At 35.4% G+C, this 19,539-nt stretch overlaps 2 protein-coding genes across 6 annotated transcripts in view; one reads left to right on the plus strand and one right to left on the minus strand.

Annotated features, from left to right (window-relative positions):
- LOC147488298 (SET domain-containing protein) overlaps positions 1-18,285 on the minus strand; it is a 28,585-nt gene extending 10,300 nt beyond the window's left edge. For 2 of the 5 annotated variants that reach the window (XM_086575237.1, XM_086575236.1), the window contains exons 1-12: positions 17,888-18,285; positions 17,702-17,812; positions 17,558-17,617; positions 17,356-17,463; positions 17,195-17,264; positions 15,970-16,010; positions 15,769-15,849; positions 15,003-15,038; positions 14,098-14,181; positions 11,047-11,180; positions 2,733-2,821; positions 2,464-2,612 (exon numbers count right to left, since the gene is read on the minus strand). In XM_086575237.1, the coding sequence (XP_086431363.1) occupies positions 2,464-2,612; positions 2,733-2,821; positions 11,047-11,180; positions 14,098-14,181; positions 15,003-15,038; positions 15,769-15,849; positions 15,970-16,010; positions 17,195-17,264; positions 17,356-17,463; positions 17,558-17,617; positions 17,702-17,812; positions 17,888-18,166 (1,242 nt within the window). In that variant the 5' untranslated portion in view covers positions 18,167-18,285. The remainder of the gene's footprint in view (positions 1-2,463; positions 2,613-2,732; positions 2,822-11,046; positions 11,181-14,097; positions 14,182-15,002; positions 15,039-15,768; positions 15,850-15,969; positions 16,011-17,194; positions 17,265-17,355; positions 17,464-17,557; positions 17,618-17,701; positions 17,813-17,887) is intronic. The other 3 variants (XR_015203279.1, XR_015203278.1, XM_086575238.1) reach the window with 2 other exon arrangements.
- On the plus strand, positions 3,083-7,107 carry LOC147488300 (L10-interacting MYB domain-containing protein-like). Its single transcript, XM_086575240.1, has 2 exons — positions 3,083-5,108; positions 5,191-7,107. The coding sequence occupies exons 1-2, from the start codon at positions 4,767-4,769 to the stop codon at positions 5,356-5,358; spliced, it is 510 nt and encodes a 169-aa protein (XP_086431366.1). The 5' UTR covers positions 3,083-4,766; the 3' UTR covers positions 5,359-7,107.
- Positions 18,286-19,539: the final 1,254 nt, after the last annotated feature.

Here is a 19,539-nt window from a genome sequence, read left to right on the forward strand (position 1 = left end):
CGGTACTTTCTTGGGATTGAGGTTGCTCGTTCCAGTGAAGGTATTAGTTTGTTGCAACGTAAGTATGTGTTGGATCTTCTTAGTGAGACGGGGCTTCTTGGATCGAAGCCTATTGATACCCCATGGATCCTACTATGAAGCTTCATGCCGAACAGGGGGAGGTGTTTTCTGATTTTGGTTGGTATCGTCGCCTTGTTGGTCGTCTTATCTATCTTACTGTGACTCGTCCAGATATTACTTATGTAGTTGGAGTAGTTAGTAAGTTCATGCACGCTCCACATATTTCTCATTGGAATGATGTTATTCGTATTCTAAGATATCTGAAGGGTTATCCTGGTAATGGACTTCTTTATCGCCCTTCACAGACACTAGACATTTGTGGGTTTTCAGAAGCTGATTGGGCAGGTGATCCTACAGATCGCCGGTCTACTTTTGGGTATTGTACATTTGCTGGAGGAAATTTAGTCACTTGGCGCAGTAAGAAACAAAGTGTTGTAGCTCAGTCAAGTGCTGCGGCGGAGTATCGTGCTATGGCTCACACAACTTCTGAGATGATTTGGGTTCGATCTCTACTGTTAGAAATGGGTGTTCATGCTCCTTCTCCTATGTCTATGTTCTGTGACAATCAAGCTGCGATCTATATAGCTAGTAACCCAGTGTTCCATGAGTGTACCAAACATATCAAGGTTGATTGTCACTTCGTTCATGATTTAATGATGTCCAAGCAGATTGTTACTCCTTATGTGAAGTCTAGTGATCAGCTGGGTGATGTTCTTACCAAACCTTTGGTTCGTACTAGTTTTTCAACTATGTGTTCCAAGCTGGGCATGCTTGATTTGTATGCTCCAGCTTGAGGGGGAGTGTTGGCGGTATTAGTATTATATGCCTTAAAGGGCAGTTTAGTCTTTGCACCTGTTTTAGGTTTTATATAAATAATATTTGAGGAGACCAGCTACTGGCTAAGCCGTCTCTCTCTTTCTGCCCTCTCACCATGACTCTCTTTCTCTCCTCTCTCTAACTGATGCTCTCAATTCTCTAACTTTCCTATTACGTAAAACCTGTTATTTTCTTATATATATTGAAATGAAAAATGATACAGGACCGAAACTAACTAAGGTTGTATCCTCTTTTTTCTATGTCTCTCCAAACTTTCTTCTCCATTAACAATATAAAAATTTACTAGAAGAATCATCACTTACACTAGGATCAGTATCACCTTAGTTTTGAGCCATCTGTAAAAACGCCATTAGCTGATGAGCATTCATTTGAGACATCTCTCCCCCACTTGACACTTGATTTGCCATATCACCTACATTGTTTCCATCACTTTGTTTATTTGAGAGGCTCACTGAGATTTGCTGAGCATTTTCTACTCCTCCAAACGATAAGAGGACAATTGGCTGCTCAATATCATCCCTAGCCCCCGACTCCATAATCTCATGATCTGTATCTGTTTCCTCATTAACACTCGCAATTGGTCCTTCTTTATCACTTTCCCCTTCAGTATTGTCCTTCAGATTAGAAGCTAATTCATATTCCGAGTTCTTACAGGAACATAAAAAGAACATGATCATAGAGAAGGCCTGGATATGGAAATTAAACATTGTGTGTGTGGGTGAGAGGCCAGAAAGACCCCAAATCCCATGATGGATTTCTTAACTGGCCATCTGTCTGAAATAACAAACATTGAAGTCCACTTGTTAACATTCTGGGTTCCACGTATCAGCTGCTTCACAGTACAGATCCCATGCTCCTGCTGCAGCTGACTTCCTACATCCATCATCCCCAACTCTTGTAACAAGATTATAATCCTCTTTCCATTGCATAGATGAGGACAAACTGGACAAACACTTTGACTTAGGCTTCAAACCTTTACAATATTCTTTGAAATTCAACTTAATCAACTTCTAGTTGAATAGAGTTGTAACGCAGACATCAGTACCCTCTTCTTTCTTAAGATACTTAATAACCCCAATTCAATGGCAAAAAGATTGTTTTTGTATCTTACTCACCTCCAATTGACACAATTTCTAGCCGAAAACCTTGTCAGTTCTACAACCAAAGTCTTCATCTTTTTCTTTGTTGTCTTCAAATTAGAATGTTCAAGCCCTATCAAAACATCATCACTTTCTTTCAAAATCTCAATCATACTATCTAAGATCATCTTCTTCCTCACTAGAGAATCCGGACTTCATATTAGTTGTTGTTAGTTTTTAAAAAAATTAATATTTATTGTTTACTTCACTTATTTGGATATAGATTAGAGCATACTGGCCACTATTAAGACGTTAATTATGAACTAGAATATGAAACTTAAAGAGTTCATGATTCCTAATTTTCATCAATGGCCAGGTTTGACTAAAATCCGCTGTCTCCTGAAACTACAATATTTCAGAAAATAGACGCTCAAACAAAAACAAAACCTTTGCAGAAGTTGAATGAACTAGCAGCTAGTTAATGTACCTCAATGGAAGCATCATAATCCCGAATCAAGGGTTCAATTTGTGATAGCAAAAATAGATGTGATTCAATCTCCCTACTCATGTCCTTCAAAGGACGGCGAGCTACACGTCCATCAGTCTTCACAGCCTCCAATTCCAGATCTTTCAGTTCTGCGGATGAAATTTATCACAACCTTTTTAAGTGTAGGAATGGCAATACGCTCGGCACAAGTTTATCACAAACCAATGAAATAAGGATATGTCCCGAATGGACAAAGAAAAGATATAAACCTTCCAAACTGGCAGCACATAAAACACGAGCAAATGCGCGAAGCGATTGGGGAATGCCCTTTCCTTTGCCACCGGCTGATCTTATTTCCCTGTTCCAAAGGATATCAACAAATTAATCAAAAGGAAATGATTGGACCAAAAGACCAATCAGAAACAACAACTTAGGTTTTTAACCTGTCTTCCATGTGTTCCAAATTTCTCACAACTCACTCGTTACTACGAATAATTGGCAACCAAGTTATCGGCAAACCAATCAAGTTAAGAAACTAGAACTAGGAAGAGAACATTGAGCGGTTAATTACTTATAGAAACTAGAACAGGGTGAACAATATAACCAGCATACTCGCCTATATAAGAAAGACACATTCGCATGTCGCCTCTTGCACTTCACAAGATTGTAAGCTTGTACGCTGTAATGCTGAGCTTTATAGTACTTCTCATACTAATATTCAAAAAATTGATAAAATACGATTTTCCTACAACAACTATGTTAACAGACATATCAAAAGAACTCCCTAAATGTCTGAAGCCTGCACAGTCAAGGAACAAACTTTTGCTATATAAGTTTCAGATTTTTACTGACATGAGATTATGAGAAAGTAAAATTAAGTACAATGGGAACTATGTGATAGCAAAGATCCCCTTTTTTTCGATATGTAAATTTCACTATATATTGATTCTAAAATAAGAATTACAAGAATATCCGGTCTACGCAGCAAGAAACTACTCAACTTCGTACAAACACACCAAGTTCCCTAAATAACAAAGACCTACTCATCTCACATTCCCATCCTAATTACAGATAAAGTCTAAAAATTTTACATCCTTAAACAATAGATTAACACAAGCCCAATCAAATAGAATCTCCTTAACCTCCTCTACCACCTTGTGCATTTCTCTCAATGATCCTCAAATTCCTTCCTTCATAGTGTCCATACAATGGCATTAGGAAGACGATCCGCAACCCAAAGCATCCTTGATATTCAGTGAAAGCACCCACGCAATGTTGAATGAGTTGAAGAATAGTGCCCAAATTCCAAAAGCAAAGGGAAAATAAAGAAGGAGATGATCCCCATCCACTTCCGTCATTTTGTAAAAAGAACACACATTATTAATAGTTTGAATCCTACCCAAGTACGCTCCCCAACAAAAGAAAGCAACTTCAAATGGGATAGAGTTCTTCCAAATTCGCTTAGGCCCTGTTTGGTATCATGTATGGGCCAACCTGTACATGGGTTAGGGTGCACTATCCAGGTTTTTATGTTTGGTTCTTATATTTTGGGCCCAATTCCGTAGACCGTAGGCAACTAGTTGGTTGGCCCAACCACAAAAGCGTGTATACTGGTATCCCTTGTGGAGCATTGGATTTCGATTTACAGATTAAGTTATAAAACCCATAAACAAGAAAATAAAAGAAAAAAACCACCAGAAGAAAAAAAAATGACCGCGAAAGAGAAGTGAAGAAACAACCTACTACTAGCTCGCTCCCACCATTTTTATCCAGTGATCTCTCAACCTTAATGTCTTTTGATCCAAACTCAGGTATTTCTTCTCTCTCTTACTTTTATATTTCAGGAACATTGGTAATGGAAGTGTGAGTTTAAGCAATATAAAAGGGTTTCAAAATTTAAGGAATGTTGGTAAATTGAAAACACAAATTTACCCCCTGAAATCCATCACTTTTCTGTAGTTATTGTACATTCTATTCTTTTGTTAAAAGTTTGGGCAATTTGTTAAAAGTTTGAGCTTTTTGTAACACTAGTGTTAGCTCGTACATTTTTCTTGTAGCATTTTGTTTCATTCTTTTCCAAACAAGATTATTGTGACAAGTTAGCTCATACATTTCGCCTAATGATGGCCTGGTGCATCCATTTGTTTTGTATAACAAACTTGATGTTTGCTTTTAGCAATAATATTGTATCTATATGATATTGTCTTTGAACTATTTATATCATAGTCTTTCAACTAACTTGGGTTATACTCTTTGCACCACTCGACCACGCACTGAATTATTATCATTCTAACTTGGAAAGAATGGAGAAAGAGACACAAAATGTTAAAGGCCAAAGCAGTAGGATGGCAGTGTGGACGCCTCTAATGGATAAAAATTTTATGAAGCTTATGGTGGCACAAGTGCATGATGGACAATACCTTGATGGCCAATTTAGTAGACATGCTTGGAAGTATATAATGGAGCAGTTCAAAGCTAAATTTGGTCCAAATTATGATATGGAAATTTTAAAGAATCACTATAGAGCATTAAAGAAGAACCATAGTGCTATAAAAACTTTAATTGATCAAAGTGGATTTGGTTGGGACAATGATAGAGAAATGGTTTATGTCGATGATGACCAGGTTTGGGATGATTATGTCAAGGTGATTTTCTTACTTTACTTTAAGAACTTATTGTCTTCCAAAAGAACCATGATTCACTAGAAAATTATGTCCACATATGCAGGCACACCCGGATTTCGGAATTTGGAGAACTAAGTCTATTACAGGATATGAGGACTTGTGCATAATATTTGGTGATGGTGGGGCTAGTGGGAAACATAGTCATGCACCTAGCGAGAAAGTTAAAGAACCATGGAAAACACATTCTGAAAGATGCGGGGAATATGATTGAAGAAAATCTGAATGGAGGGGGTTCCCAAAGTTCACTTATTGGTTCTAATTATTTGGGTAAAGGTACTCTAGAACTGATAAATTTGGACAGTGAGTTTGAAGGTTGTGCCCAACTCAAAAAGCGACGACCAAAGATGAAGCCAAGCCCTCACAATGCTAAAAAGTCGCGACCAAAAAGCACTGGAGAGGGTATGGTAAGGTCATTCAGGGCATGGCAACAGCATTTACTAAAATAGCAAACAAGAAGAAAGAAATTGTAACACCTAATTCTGAACCATCATCTGAAGCAAAGTTGATTGTTGAATTAGAAGTCATTCCTGATCTTGATAACCGTACTTTCATGCGTGCTTTAGATTTTCTAGAGGGTGAAAAGAAAGCAAGGGTATTCATGGGGCTGTGTATGGAAAGGCGAAAGGGATGGTTGCTTTAGCAGCTTGAAGAAAAGTGATCAGCAAGTTTAGGACATACTTTTGGTTGATCCCCAATATCATTGATGTGGAAAAATGTATATTTTGTATGTTGGCCTATTGGGGATCATTATGTGTCTAGGTGTCGTAGACTTTACAAGTCTAGTAATATATATTTTGTAAGGGCACATACTGGATGTGTATTCTTTTTGTTAATTATGTTGGCTCATGGGAATACAAAACTTGATTGAATATGTATTTGTTCTATGTATTTAATGAGAATGTAAAACTTGTTTGAATGTAAAGTTTGTTCTATTTGCTCAATGGGAAAACTTGTTTACTCATAATGAAGTAGTCCTTTTATATTTGTTCTATATGATTATTGGGAAACTGACAATGTCTCTGGAAGATTGCCCATTTGGTTACTTATCCTTTGTTTCTTGGCAGACTCCGTTTTTTTGCTATAATTTTTATTGGGGACTTATTCCTATAATTTTTATTGGTGACTTATTCCTATAATTTTCTTTTTAACATTATTATTAAATGTGTGGACAGGGCTATATCATGTCTGACGACTCCGATGAAGAAGGTATGATAATAACAGCAGCGTGTGTTACTACCATACTAACGGCTACATATTATCAATATTATGTTAGTAAAATTCCTTGTCGCACTTCAGCCCTTAGTGGCGCAGAGTGGGTGGAAGAAGTGCTCACTGGACATGATGCGCCGTGCCAAGAAAACTTTCGTATGGAAAAACATGTGTTCTTGCGACTGTGTGATATTTTACAAACAAAAGGTCTACTTACTCACTCCAATGGGGTACATGTCGAGGAACAACTAGCAATGTTTATGTATATATGTGGTCATGACGAACGTAACCGAATCCTTCAAAAACGTTTTCAGCATTCTGGAGAAACTATTAGTCGCCACTTCAACAATGTCTTGAATGCAATAGTAGCACTATCCGAAGATTTTCTACAACCAGCTGGAACTAGTACTCCTCCTGAAATTCTTGAAGGTGATTATAGATTTTATCCACATTTTAAGGTATTGACTACGTGTGATTATCTTTTTTCTTAATTACTTAAATTTCATGACATATCTTAATTACTTAGCTTGAAATATACTTTTATTAGGATTGTGTTGGAGCAATAGATGGAACACATATCCCCGCATTAATTGGTTCAAATAAGAGAGTTCCTTTTATAGATAGGAAAGGAAATGTTACGCAAAATATTTTGGTGGCATGTTCGTTTGACTTGCAATTTCAATATGTTCTTGCTGGTTGGGAAGGTTCGGCTACAGATTCACGTATTTTAAATTCAGCACTAACAAGGGATTTAAATTAAAGGTAACATAATGTTTATTCAAAGACTAACAAGGGATGATAACAAATTATTTATTGCAAAAAGTACCTAAAGGAAAAATTTTTTGAAAAAAAATGTTTATTTAAAAAAAATAGTTTTTCATCCAAAAACACTTTTTGGTCCCAAAAACTTGTTTTTATGATAATTAGGTAAAACTTGTTTTTAAGTTAAAAAACTATTTTTCTTTGAAGACAAAATGAACTCCCTGGATGTTTTACAATTTATGCCATATGCCAAAATATATCGAGAAACATAGTGTGAAATCATTTGATAAAATAGCTTTTAAGAAAAAAGTCACAACCAAACATGTTTATTGAAAAACTGTTTTTAGAATAAATACTTTTTCATAAAAATGTTTTTTAAGAAAAAATACTTTTTTGAAAAAATGAGAACCAAACACCCACTAATGCTTATTATTATGTTAAATCAATGTGTAGCTTCATTAACCTAGGCTTTTATACTATTTGAACATGTGTATATGATCATATTAATTTAGATGTTTGGTATTGAATTCAAATTTAGTGCAAGCTTGATGATTTGGTATTAAGGATAAATTGTGTAAAAAATGAAAAAATTCTAGTTCTGCGGTGATATTTGAAATTCCGTCTAAAATTGAATACTTAGTCTTTTTACCAAATCCAACTCTGAATGAAACTTTATTGAGTCATCTATCCAATGCAGCAAACCACAGTCCTTTTAGATTTGTGAGGAGAGAGTTATGGACTCGACAACTTAGGCTGTCAGAATTTTCTGACTGCAGAACTCAGGTTGTGTGCACTGGATTGGATCCACGATTTCACATGATGAAGTTGAGATTTAAGTTTTTGATAAAACATGAAAATGTAAGTTTTGCGTGTCTTCTTTCTAATCCAATTGGAACCATCCCGTTCCGAGGCTTGTGGAGATAGTTATGGCGTCTAGAAATTTGGTTGGCAGAAAAATACTGCGTCAAAATACAGTTTCTACGCACTGTATTCGAGCCCCGTTTTTGTATAGTTAGCATAAGAGTTAGATTTTTTGTAAAACATATAAAAGTAAGGTCTATGAATCTTCTTTTCAACGCAAAAGGCCTCATAGCTTTTGGATATATATAGAAAGACATGTGCTATCCGGAAGATAGTCGGTCTAATTTCTAGTCTGTAGAAAACTAGAAATCAGGATTTTTGCCAAGTTTGTGCTATATTTACTTCTAGATAGGCTAGCATTGGGATTTTGTGTTCAATATGAAAAAGTAGTTTCTAAATAATCAAGTCACGTGTCATTTGGATGAATGTAGGGAAAGTTATAGCTTCATCAAGTTGGCTAGATAACCTACCACGTTGGCGTTGTAGGTGCATAGACCTATTTTGGAAAATATTTCTAGTAATAAACTAAGAGTTTCTTAAATCATTCTAGGGTGTTTTGTATACTATTTGTAACCTAATTTTATTTAATTTGGAATGTAGGTAAATATTATTTGGCAGATGCGGACTATGCCAATGCACCAAATTTTATTGCTCCATTTCGTGGCACTCACTATCATCTAAAAGAATTTGGAGTGTTTTTTTTTATTGGTAAGCCTGTTTTAAATGAGATCAGTAACTCTTTGATGCTGGCGGGGTTCGAGCCTCAAACCTCTGGTATCATCTAAAAGAATTTGGAGTGTTGCATCTTACAAATTACAAAGAGTTATTCAATCTTTGTCATTCATTTTTGAAGAATACTGTTGAACATATCATTGGAATTTTGAAAAAGCGGTTTGTTATTTTGGCTCTTCCACCTCCATATCCGTTTGAAACACAAGTAAAGATAGTAATAACATGTTGCATTCTACACAATCACATACGAAAAGAGAAACTTAATGATGAATTTTTTGATAAGGATCGGAAAGAGCAAGAAGAACTTGAAGGAGACTCTGGAATGAGGAGACAAGATCTAGGAAACCTTAGTAGAAATAGAACACGAGAAATGGCATCAAATTATAGAAAGTCTATTGCCATTGCAATGTGGAATGACAATTGTGACTCACAATGCAAATTGATGTAATAATTTTGATTTTCCTTTGGATTTGTTTCATGTTAAGAATAAAATGATTGATGATACATGTTTCTAATTAAATATTTTGTGGAGTTTATTTTTAATTTTGTTTGGGTGAGAATATGGACCATTTAAGTTATTATTTTCCTTTTGCTTTATAATGTTATATTATTTTTTCAAGTATGTAGCAAGTTATCAGTGTAACAAATACAGTGTGTGAACCAAACAGCGAGCAAACTAAACTTGTGACAAAACGAGTAACTGCCAAACAGCTTCCAGGTTACTCGCCTTTAAGTTGCACATCTACATAATTAGATCAGCTAAACCAGATTGGTTACTACGAATTTTTCTACTGCCAAACAGAGCCTTAATGATCCTCTCATTGTCCTCATGCACTACCGAAGTATAACCATTTGCCAAAACTTGATCAAACAACCTCACCGTTAGTACCTTTTTATTATCCCACACCCATAATCTTGTATCCACATCTCCAAAATTCCTACCAACTTGGTAGATGGAATTAAGGTTTTCGTATTTTTCACCCTCCCAATCATTGAGTCCCATACTAAGCAGCACATTCCATTTCACCCCATTAACACCCCTCACCATATCGTCCGAAACAAGAGCCCGTTTGTTAATAGCAAGAGGGTATATACCACTATATTGTTTTTCAAGTGAGGTTTCCCACACCCAAATATCATTCCAAAAAGAAATTGACTCTGGTACCGGGAAGAAAGTATACCCTTCAACGAAAGTATCCCATCCACTAGTGATACCCCTCCAAAGAGTAATCCCAAAAAGATTTCTAGGTTCTTGTACCACTCATTTGCTCTCTTCCCCATACTTATCCACCACCACCTTCCTCCACAAATGTTCCTCCTCTTCCCCATATCTCCAAATCCACTTGCCCAACAAGGCAACATTCACGAGTAATACATACTTGCAACCCAAATCATCACCTTCTTTTGAAAAACAAAATCTATTCCATTATACAAAGTGGATCTTCGAGTTTCCTCCTTCACTACCCCATAGGAACTTTCTAAACAATTGTTCCAAATGTTGTACCACCCACAAAGGAGTTAGAAACAATGAGAGGTAATAATTTAGAATATTACAAAGAGTGGATTTAATCAAAGTCAGTCTTCCTCCTTCAGAAAGGCACTTAACTTTCTGTCCCGCCAATCGAGATGCCACATTCTCTATCAACTTTGTACCAAATAACCCTTGATTAGCTTTTAGCACCCAATGGCAAGACCAAGTATGTGCTAGGAAAACATTCAACACCACATCCCAATACACATGCAATTTCCTCTATGTTCATCACATTTCCAACACCAAAAATCTTTGACCCTGCCAAATTGACTGAGCGCTATGCGTATGCACTGTTGGGCTTGACCTAGATAATGTCCACATCAGTTCTACTAGACTTACTCCTTTTCATAATATTGAGATTATTGGATCTAAGAGTCTTCAGGCTACAACCCCCTCCCCACTCCACCCAACCAAACGAGGAGACCCAAATATTTGGAGGATGGCATATGTAAGCAAAATTCCAAAAAGAATTCTTTTGACATTACCAGTGAGAATGCATTTTGTCCTTTCAATGGAGTATTACTTCCTGACATATCCAATCCAGTTCTGATGTGCTTGATATTAATATTGAGCACAATGTTAACGTAGAAATATCCCAGCACAATGTTAACGTAGAAATACCCCAGCACTTTCGAATTATTTCATAAGTTTGAAACCCGCTCACTCTACCACTTCTTTATAGTAGTCATGGTGAGATTAACTCTCTTGTGCAAAATGAAACTAAAGTTCATTTTAAATCCAATTTAACATAGTTTAACATAAGGATTAGATTTATAGACGTAAAAATCATTCAGTAGTACTAACTTGATTATGAAGGACTTTGTACAAGAATCTAAAGTGCTGGTGTTAGTGACAATGGGCACAGTATGTTTATGCAAAAGTTCCAACTTCATCGTATGTAAGGGATCATGTTGAGATACATTCATCCGAATCTGGACCTAGAAGTGAATGACAATATTTTAATCAGATAACGGGAAAAAAGGATATACAAAATCTTAAATGTTTAAATTTGCTTACTCATATGGAAAGACATAGTAAGGTAATGACTGTACTACAAATATCGATTCTCACTCAGATATTTATGCAAAGCCTAGAAGTGATTAACCAATTAGCCTCCCTTAAAGCAATACTACATTCATTTATCAACTCCAGTTGAATCAAAGAAAATTTCTTGCAAACCTATCTCATCCATTAACATATATGGGTTGGCAATGGTCCGCTCATAAAAGTAATCTCATTTGACCACCTTTCACACTTTGGATAAGAAGAAACTTAGAACCTACAGTTTGCATTTGTATGCCTTAAAGATATATTTGCATGTAATTTACCAAGAGAGATTGTGTTGAGGAGAGCAAGTGTACGAAGAAAGCCCTTATCTTTATTATTTTACCCTTGTTTATGCTTATAAATAAGACAAAAATGTCAAAGTTCCAAGGGACATCTCCTGAGGAGCTATAGGGATATAGACCAAAATATTTTAGAAAGTTTTTATTATTATTTTTTTTGGGTAAGTAATCTTTATTCAGAAAGTGTGTGAAGCACAAAAAAGTACAACTAGTGCATGAGTGAGATCCTCACTTGACCATGAACCAAAGAAAAGAAACTACAACTCCTTACTCAAAAAACCTACTAATAATTGTAAACCTACAACTCCTTACTGTAAACTCTATAATTTTCTTATATAAAGTGAAGCGATACAAGGACGAAACTCACGGAAGCAACTAAGGCCCTATCCTCTTCTTCTCTCTTTTCTCTCCAAACTTCTCCATTGAGTCATTAACAATAGTACAATTTTACTAAAAACAAGGTAGTTGTTTTATTTTGAGAATCAAGGATTGAAATTTATGCTTTAGGACTATATAACACCTTTCACAAATACACTAGCAGGCTGCAGCTGACAGTTATTTCTTTCATAATATTCAATTGATATATACGAGAATAACCCAAATGTTAAAGAAACCTGATTAAGATTAGATCACTATGTGTTATTCTTTAAATCTTGTTGTATGTAGTTCAGAGATGTCCTCAAACAAGTGAAAACATTCTGGACTACATCAGCAGCAGAACTTAAACAATATGGACCACGTCAGCATAAAGATATATTCACGCTAATAACCAATAGGGACAGGTACTATGAGGTTACTGGTTGAAATTAACCGAGATCAGGAAGCACTTTCAATAAAAAATGTAGGTTGAGGATGTAATCACTTAACTTCTTACGTCAAGCTAATATATAATTCCTATTCAGGATCCTTGTGCCACAAAAGATACAACCTATGATGCACAAATAGGGGTACAAGTACCGATACAGGGACACGGATACGGGGCAGGATACGGGGGTTTTGAAAATCTAGGATACGGATACGGCTATGTAAATTTATTAATATTTAAAAATAATAATAATAATAGCAATTTAATATAAATTATATAAGAAAATCCAATTTCTTTAAAAGATGGGCCTGTCTGATTACATGGGCCTGTGATATTGTATATTTGTATTTAGTTTGCTTTAAAAGATGGGCCTTATTCCTTTGTTAAGTCTGCCTTTTTGAATGGGCCATTACTACTTAAGACTTAATTCCTCCATTAGATGGGCCTTGCAACTTAAGTCTGATTTGAGATGGGCTTTATGACTTATGTCTGCCCAGTTCATAGAAAACACAACTTGAAATCTGAAACCCTAGAGCCGCCATCATCAAGTTCTGGAAGCACCAAATAAAAAGTAGAGTTAGTCCGAAAATGAAAGAAAACACAGATCAATCAAGAGTTCAAGACGCACAAATCAATCACGAAAATGAAAGAAACAATGATCTTCTTTCTTTCTTCCTTCTTTTCTTTCTTTCTTTTGTTTTTTTGGAATCAAGTTTAGATCTTTGTGTCTCCGCAAGTTGACTATTCTGCTGACTGCCGTACCCTGACCCGTATCCCGTATCCGTGTCGTACCTGTGTCACACGGGTACAAGACATAAACTGCCGTATCCGTGCATCATAGGATACAACCCTATGCTATCAATATCGGATATATCGGCCAATTAATCGCGTATCGCTCGTAAACCGATTAGTTTTTACTGATTTTTTAATTTTTTCTCACCGGACCGATTTAATCACCGAATTGACCGATTAATCGGCCGAGATGACCAATTTCTCGCTAAACCGAAAAAAAAAATTATTGAAAATATCAGTTCCCCATCCAAAAATATACATAAAATTAACGAATTAGATTCTTAAACCGTATTAATAATAATATAACCCAATCAATACACCAAGGTAAGAGTTTACTTATTTTCCCTTCTTTAACGAAAGTTAAATATACAAATTATTGTATTATCTCTCTAATAAATATTATCGCTTCTCAATCCCCTTATTCTTTTAAATATTTAAAGTAATTTTTGTGTTTGACATATCTGTAGTACTCCAAAATTGAGCTAGTTAGATGTGATTATGAGAATTTGATATTTTTTGTTATATCTCGGATCACTGTTTAGAAATATTTGCTATGACTATACTATTATATATTTTGAAAACGTCAAATATATACATCCGATATAACTGATTAAATCACCGATTAATCACCAATTAACCGATTAATCGCATATCGCTCCTCGACCGATTAGTTTCGAAAACCGATTTTAACTACTTAGATACAACCAGCACAACCGCTAAACAAAAGAAAATGCAAATTACACATCTACAACGGCATGTTCGCTAGAAGCCGATCAATAGACCTCATCCATATACTTTCCCCTCCCAGGTCTTCTGTTCAGGTATATTCAGGGGGTATGAACATTATGGAAGAAAATCACAACTGCATGAGAAAAGGCGTAGCAAGAGCATCATACACCTTATCGAACTAACCTGTTCATATTTATTGCAAGATAGCGCAAAGCCAAAGCCCAGAAGAAGTTCAAAATTGGCAAAGTTTCCATATCTTACTAAAATCTGAAATGGATTGATGGTTTAAATTTAGCATGAATAATTAGTATAGAGAGAAATCAGCAAAAACAACAGGTTGACTTACAAATAATAAATCATATGCAAGTAGCAGAACATGTTATTATGGCCTGTTATTAACAAAACTACAATATCATCTAGTAAGACTTGTCACTTTCTCAAAGAACAAGTCGTATGCCAAATTAAGTATTTAAGCCTACACTCCGCAGAGTAGCTTGTTAAGACCATGAAAGAATGAGTGAGATATATTTTAGTTTCTGCATCACAAGACAGCAAATACCACACTTTTTCCTTTCTGTTTCGTTTCTGCTATCAGGCCTTTTTCGGCTATTCTAATTTTTTCTTCTTTTCATTGTTCTTCTCTTTCTTTGGCTTCTGCCTTGTTTCAGTGTAGAGGGGATCAGGTGTACTTGGGTATATTGTGTTTCATCCTTCACCAGTAGTTGTTGATATTGGTCCTGGTGCTGATGTAATCTTAATACCTACACAATTGTTAGAGTTCCACATGAGTCATTAGATAGGTGGGACACTTCGCCCACCCGAAGGGTAATCCCCATGACCCAGATTTTTTTGAGGTTTTCCATATTGTGAACCGACTATTTTCCTTTATAAGAAGTGTGATAGAAGCCCGAAATTAATTAAGGCATAATCTCTTTTCTCTCTAAACTTTCTTCTCCACTCCAATAATACATTTTTACTTCAATTGAATATATTTTACTTGTCAAAGAAACAAAAAAATAAAAAATAAATAAAGAAAAAACTACACTCTAGGAAAGAAGAAAGAGACGAACTCACTTAGTTTGACTAACCTGTTTACCTGGAGCATAATCCCGATCAGCAATAACCTGTACATAACCCAACATATAAATCATCTTAAAGGAAATTATTTCTAGCTTGTTCTACCAAAGCACACAATCACAAAATCTATCTGCCCAAAATTTCAATCTGTTTTTAGTTTCTAGGCTATAATACTAAGATATATAGATGTGCCACTTGGTTCTTGCAATACCATCGAAGGCATGTAACACAACCAATGTACTTCAGTGATGAGTGATGCTAAAGAAATGAAACGGTACCTTGGTAGCTGTTAGAGTTCTTTTATTTATGGGATATTTCTCGAGGGTGTTCAAAGGGTCTTGGCCCATCCCGACTTTCTTAGGATGTTTTTACTGTGAAAGCCCTATTATTTTCATATGTATCTGTTTGTGAGAGAAGGCCGAAACTAGTTAAGCCCGTATTCTCTTTTCATTCTTCTTCATATTTTCCTCTTTCTTTTCTCTGAATAATAAAAGATATAATTTAACTAAAAGTGAAATTCGACATAACAGGAATGCACAATTAAAGATACAAATTTCGACACTTCCAAGCTCCAATGAGTAATTTGACAATAAAAAGATACTTCTTTTCATTACCAAAAACAGGCACCTGGCAAGAGCCACACACCGAACAGCAAAAATATATGCAGTTAAAATATTTGAATTTTCAAGGAGAAAAAATGACTAAAGAAACAACAAATTCATCATAGCTAGAGGGTATCACTAACTCAAAGGTAGAGAGCAGAAACGGAAAACAGACCTCTGAGATTTGTTTGTCTTTATCACTCAGTAAAATTTCCCTGGAAGCTCCATCATGATTGAGAAAATCTGCAAATGGAATCTACAGAGTGTTTTATAACTCAAGGACTACCAGAAGGAGTGTGCACTAGGTATAATGCCCTCCACTATGAAAGTGCACAATGCATTCAAATGGTAAAGTGATAATGGCGGGAGCAATTACCAGAGATACTTCCTTGCAGCTTCCCCATGCACGAGATGCCACTAGAAGGTTAAAAACGACTTATTAGCATAACCAACCAGATTCTAGATCTATGCCCCTTGATTTAAAAATAAGCTTTAAACTGTCACAATAAACTAAGCTCATAAACAAGATGCACATTAAGCTCATATAGAATCAACAGCAGAAAGGTAGGCATTCTGATAAGCATGCCTTCAGGACGAGCACAGAACAATTACAGTTTTAGTGATAAAGTACAGTAAAGAGAAAGTCACATGACAGCCTCAAGATTACAAACATAACATGCTAAGATTAGAATACTGCAACCAACAATGAGAACCTCATATCTCAACCCTCTAATCCAACTATCTTTGGATGCTCAATCAAACAAGATAGATTTAACAACAAACAACTGGCTCCAAACTAGGTACTAGGTTGTAATAGTTTTACTATTGATCTACTGCTAACAACCTGCCTAACCGAAGCTTTATTCGGGGAAAAAAAAAAAAAAAAAACTCCAAAGAGGAAGGTACCTTCTGTTCTGTGGTCAGGCACTCAGGCCAATACAATGCCCTGGACATTTGTCCTCAAAATCTTGCTGTAACTTCCTTTCCACAGGCTCTCTAATGTATGGCACGAATAAGAAAATACAAAATAAATTTGCTGACCTAAGAGAGACGGTAGCAGTGCCAATTTTGTAAGTTGTATGTCAATGGTAGTGCTAGTTATACACTTATATAAGCAAGATACCATGAAATAAAGAAAGCAAAGAGAATTCACTAAGAAATGTATAGGAAACCAAATTTTGACATTTACCAACTACCACAGTTCTTTGCACTAATCCCATTGCAAAATACTTTGGTTCTTTCCTTATCATTGAAACTTCTTGAATGTAAACAAATTTGAATTCTCAACTCTCTACGACGTCTAGGAGATAAATATTTTCAAGAACAATGCAATCATTAATTCATTATGACTTTCAGGGACAACACAAATACATAGCTTTAGGACACAAAATATTCATTTTAATAAGAAACTGTGCTAAACATGTCAAAATAAATTTTCAACTTCACAAAAACTGAAGAAACTCTTAAGGATCAATGGTAAATTGGTAATGGCTTTCAATTATAAGAAATGTATTTGGTTCAAATACTCTATAACAATAAAATACATCATTACAAGAACCAAGTAGATTACGAGAAACAGAATCCAAACAAACGTGGTTTACCTAATGCAAATGCATGCATGAAATCTTCATACTTAATGTCTTTAAATAAATTAGGAAACTGGTCAAGGGCCTGCAAGTATAGAGCAAAGTTCAAAACATTCAGTCAAGTATACAGAATAAAATAAATTAAACAAAACTAAATGCCAAGTTAAAGAGCTTACTGGTCTTAATGCCAAATATTCCTTCTCAAGTTGAGCCTTTAGCTCAATAGTTTCCTCGTACAACACACTTGGCCGTACCATCTCTAGTTCCTCCTCACTCCAAAATATCTAAAAAACACAATGACATTATAGTGGCTAACAAATAACAACTTAACATTATAAAGTATATGTATATGCATGCATGCTTGCAAAATTCATATACCGCGCTATGCAACTCGCCGGGTTTAGGAAGACAGCTAATATATGGTGCCCATTCCGATTCCTACATAATAAACACTTAAAAAAAATGTACATCAAATAATCCAAAACACTAAACACACAGCAAATAGAAAAAATTTAAACATACCTGGCCCTTTATTTGCTCAATTAAAACGACAATAGCAAGCCGTGCAACATGTCCAACGTGGTCAGGTAACAAAGAATTGACTTCGGGAAGTAAGTTATTTGATGTTAAATGCTGCGCAGTTAAAAAGAATCAGTCTGTAATAATTAACACATAGAAAAATTACTGCGCAGTTAGAAATATACTTACTACGGTAAAAGGAACTTTGAGTATACAATCTCCAGCGTGTATGTACTTAGAAGCGAAAAGTGAGTTTCCGTAAATAGAGTTTTTTATTGAAAGGAGTGACGAGATTTGGTAGCCTGATTTTGATTGTAACCATGGTAAAAATGAATCCACGTCGGATTGAGATGAAAAAGTGTTGTTGAGCTTGAAATGAAGAAAACGCGAAAAGATTTTGAGATTAATAAGTTGGTGGGGGGGGCGCGGAAACAAAATGTTCGTTGCGGTTCGAAATTGTGACCACATAACTAGCTCACTATAACTCTGTTCCTTTCTGCTCGGAAAAACTCGTGTGAAAGGAGGTGGGGGGGAGGGTTTTGGGTTGGGTTGGGCCGGGCTGGGTGACCCATTTCGGAGGAAAATTTAATCTAAAATGCAATGGATTGGTAATTTGGTTATGTACTGTATAATCTACCAATTTTGAGGACTGTGGTATCAACTATCAAGTAAATATAAGTTCAATTAAATAGTGAAACTTCTTGTTGTATATTAGAGCATTTTGAGATGCATTATTCTACCACAACCCTTTGAGGTGCATGATTTCAATACTCCTCAATTATTTTTAATTACAGTTTGTAATACAATAAGAATGATATTAGACAAAATAAAGGGTATTGCTATATACAGACCCCATATATCTCAAGGCAGACCCCATTTTAAAAAAAATTAATACCAGATATGTCCCCAAATAATCTCTTAGGGCAGACTCCACTTAAAAAGTGAAAACACATAAATTTCAACTTTTGTCTTTTTACTCAAGTTTTGTCTTTTTACTCTCTTTCAAAAAACCTTCCTTAAACCCACACTTTTTTTTTTCCACTCCTCTCATTTTCCAATCCAAATAAACTTAACCCACATCTCTCTTCTTTCTCTACACATATTCATATTCTTTTTCAAATTCTTTTGTTCTATTTCTATTTACAACCCATCTTTTTGTTTTTCATTTTTTTTTTTTTTTTTGATGACATTGAGTGAAATGGAATGGGCATATGATGTTTTTAATGTGAAAAATGAACTATTTAATGAAGAGAAATTTCAATCAAGTGACCAAGACGACGACCAAGACGAGGTAACTCCATATACAACTATTGTTCATCATGATTCCAATATCAATTTATTATGAAATCATTATGAGGACGACTTGTACAAAATGTGATTACAAAGTATTTATGCAAACTCAATCTATAAGGACGATCTCTTCCGTTTAATGGTTGATTTGAATAGTGAGTGTTAGGAAATGGGAATAGTCTTACGTTCGAGGCGTGCCGTTCACCAACTAACTTTTAAGACTCTGGCCTAACCGGAGCGACTTATGAAGCATTAGGCAGGTCTAATTTGGACATCTCTTAGTTACTTTGATAGATATCCTATATTTTCTTGTGACAAATTTTTAGCTAACATTATAATTCAATCAGTAAATGTTATAGGATCCTCTATCTGATCCGCAATGAGGTACCAATTGATGCACTTGAGACTTCACAAAATTCAAATGCATCTTCTCACTACATAGATCAAACCGAACATTTTAACACCAACATGGTATGCATGGATGAATATATGTTTTGAAACTTACTTTTTGATTTAATACCTTCTTACCCATGGATTAATGAATACTTAAA

Source organism: Coptis chinensis, chromosome 7, assembly GCF_015680905.1.
Source record: "Coptis chinensis isolate HL-2020 chromosome 7, ASM1568090v1, whole genome shotgun sequence".
In the NCBI taxonomy this organism is placed as follows: domain Eukaryota; kingdom Viridiplantae; phylum Streptophyta; class Magnoliopsida; order Ranunculales; family Ranunculaceae; genus Coptis; species Coptis chinensis.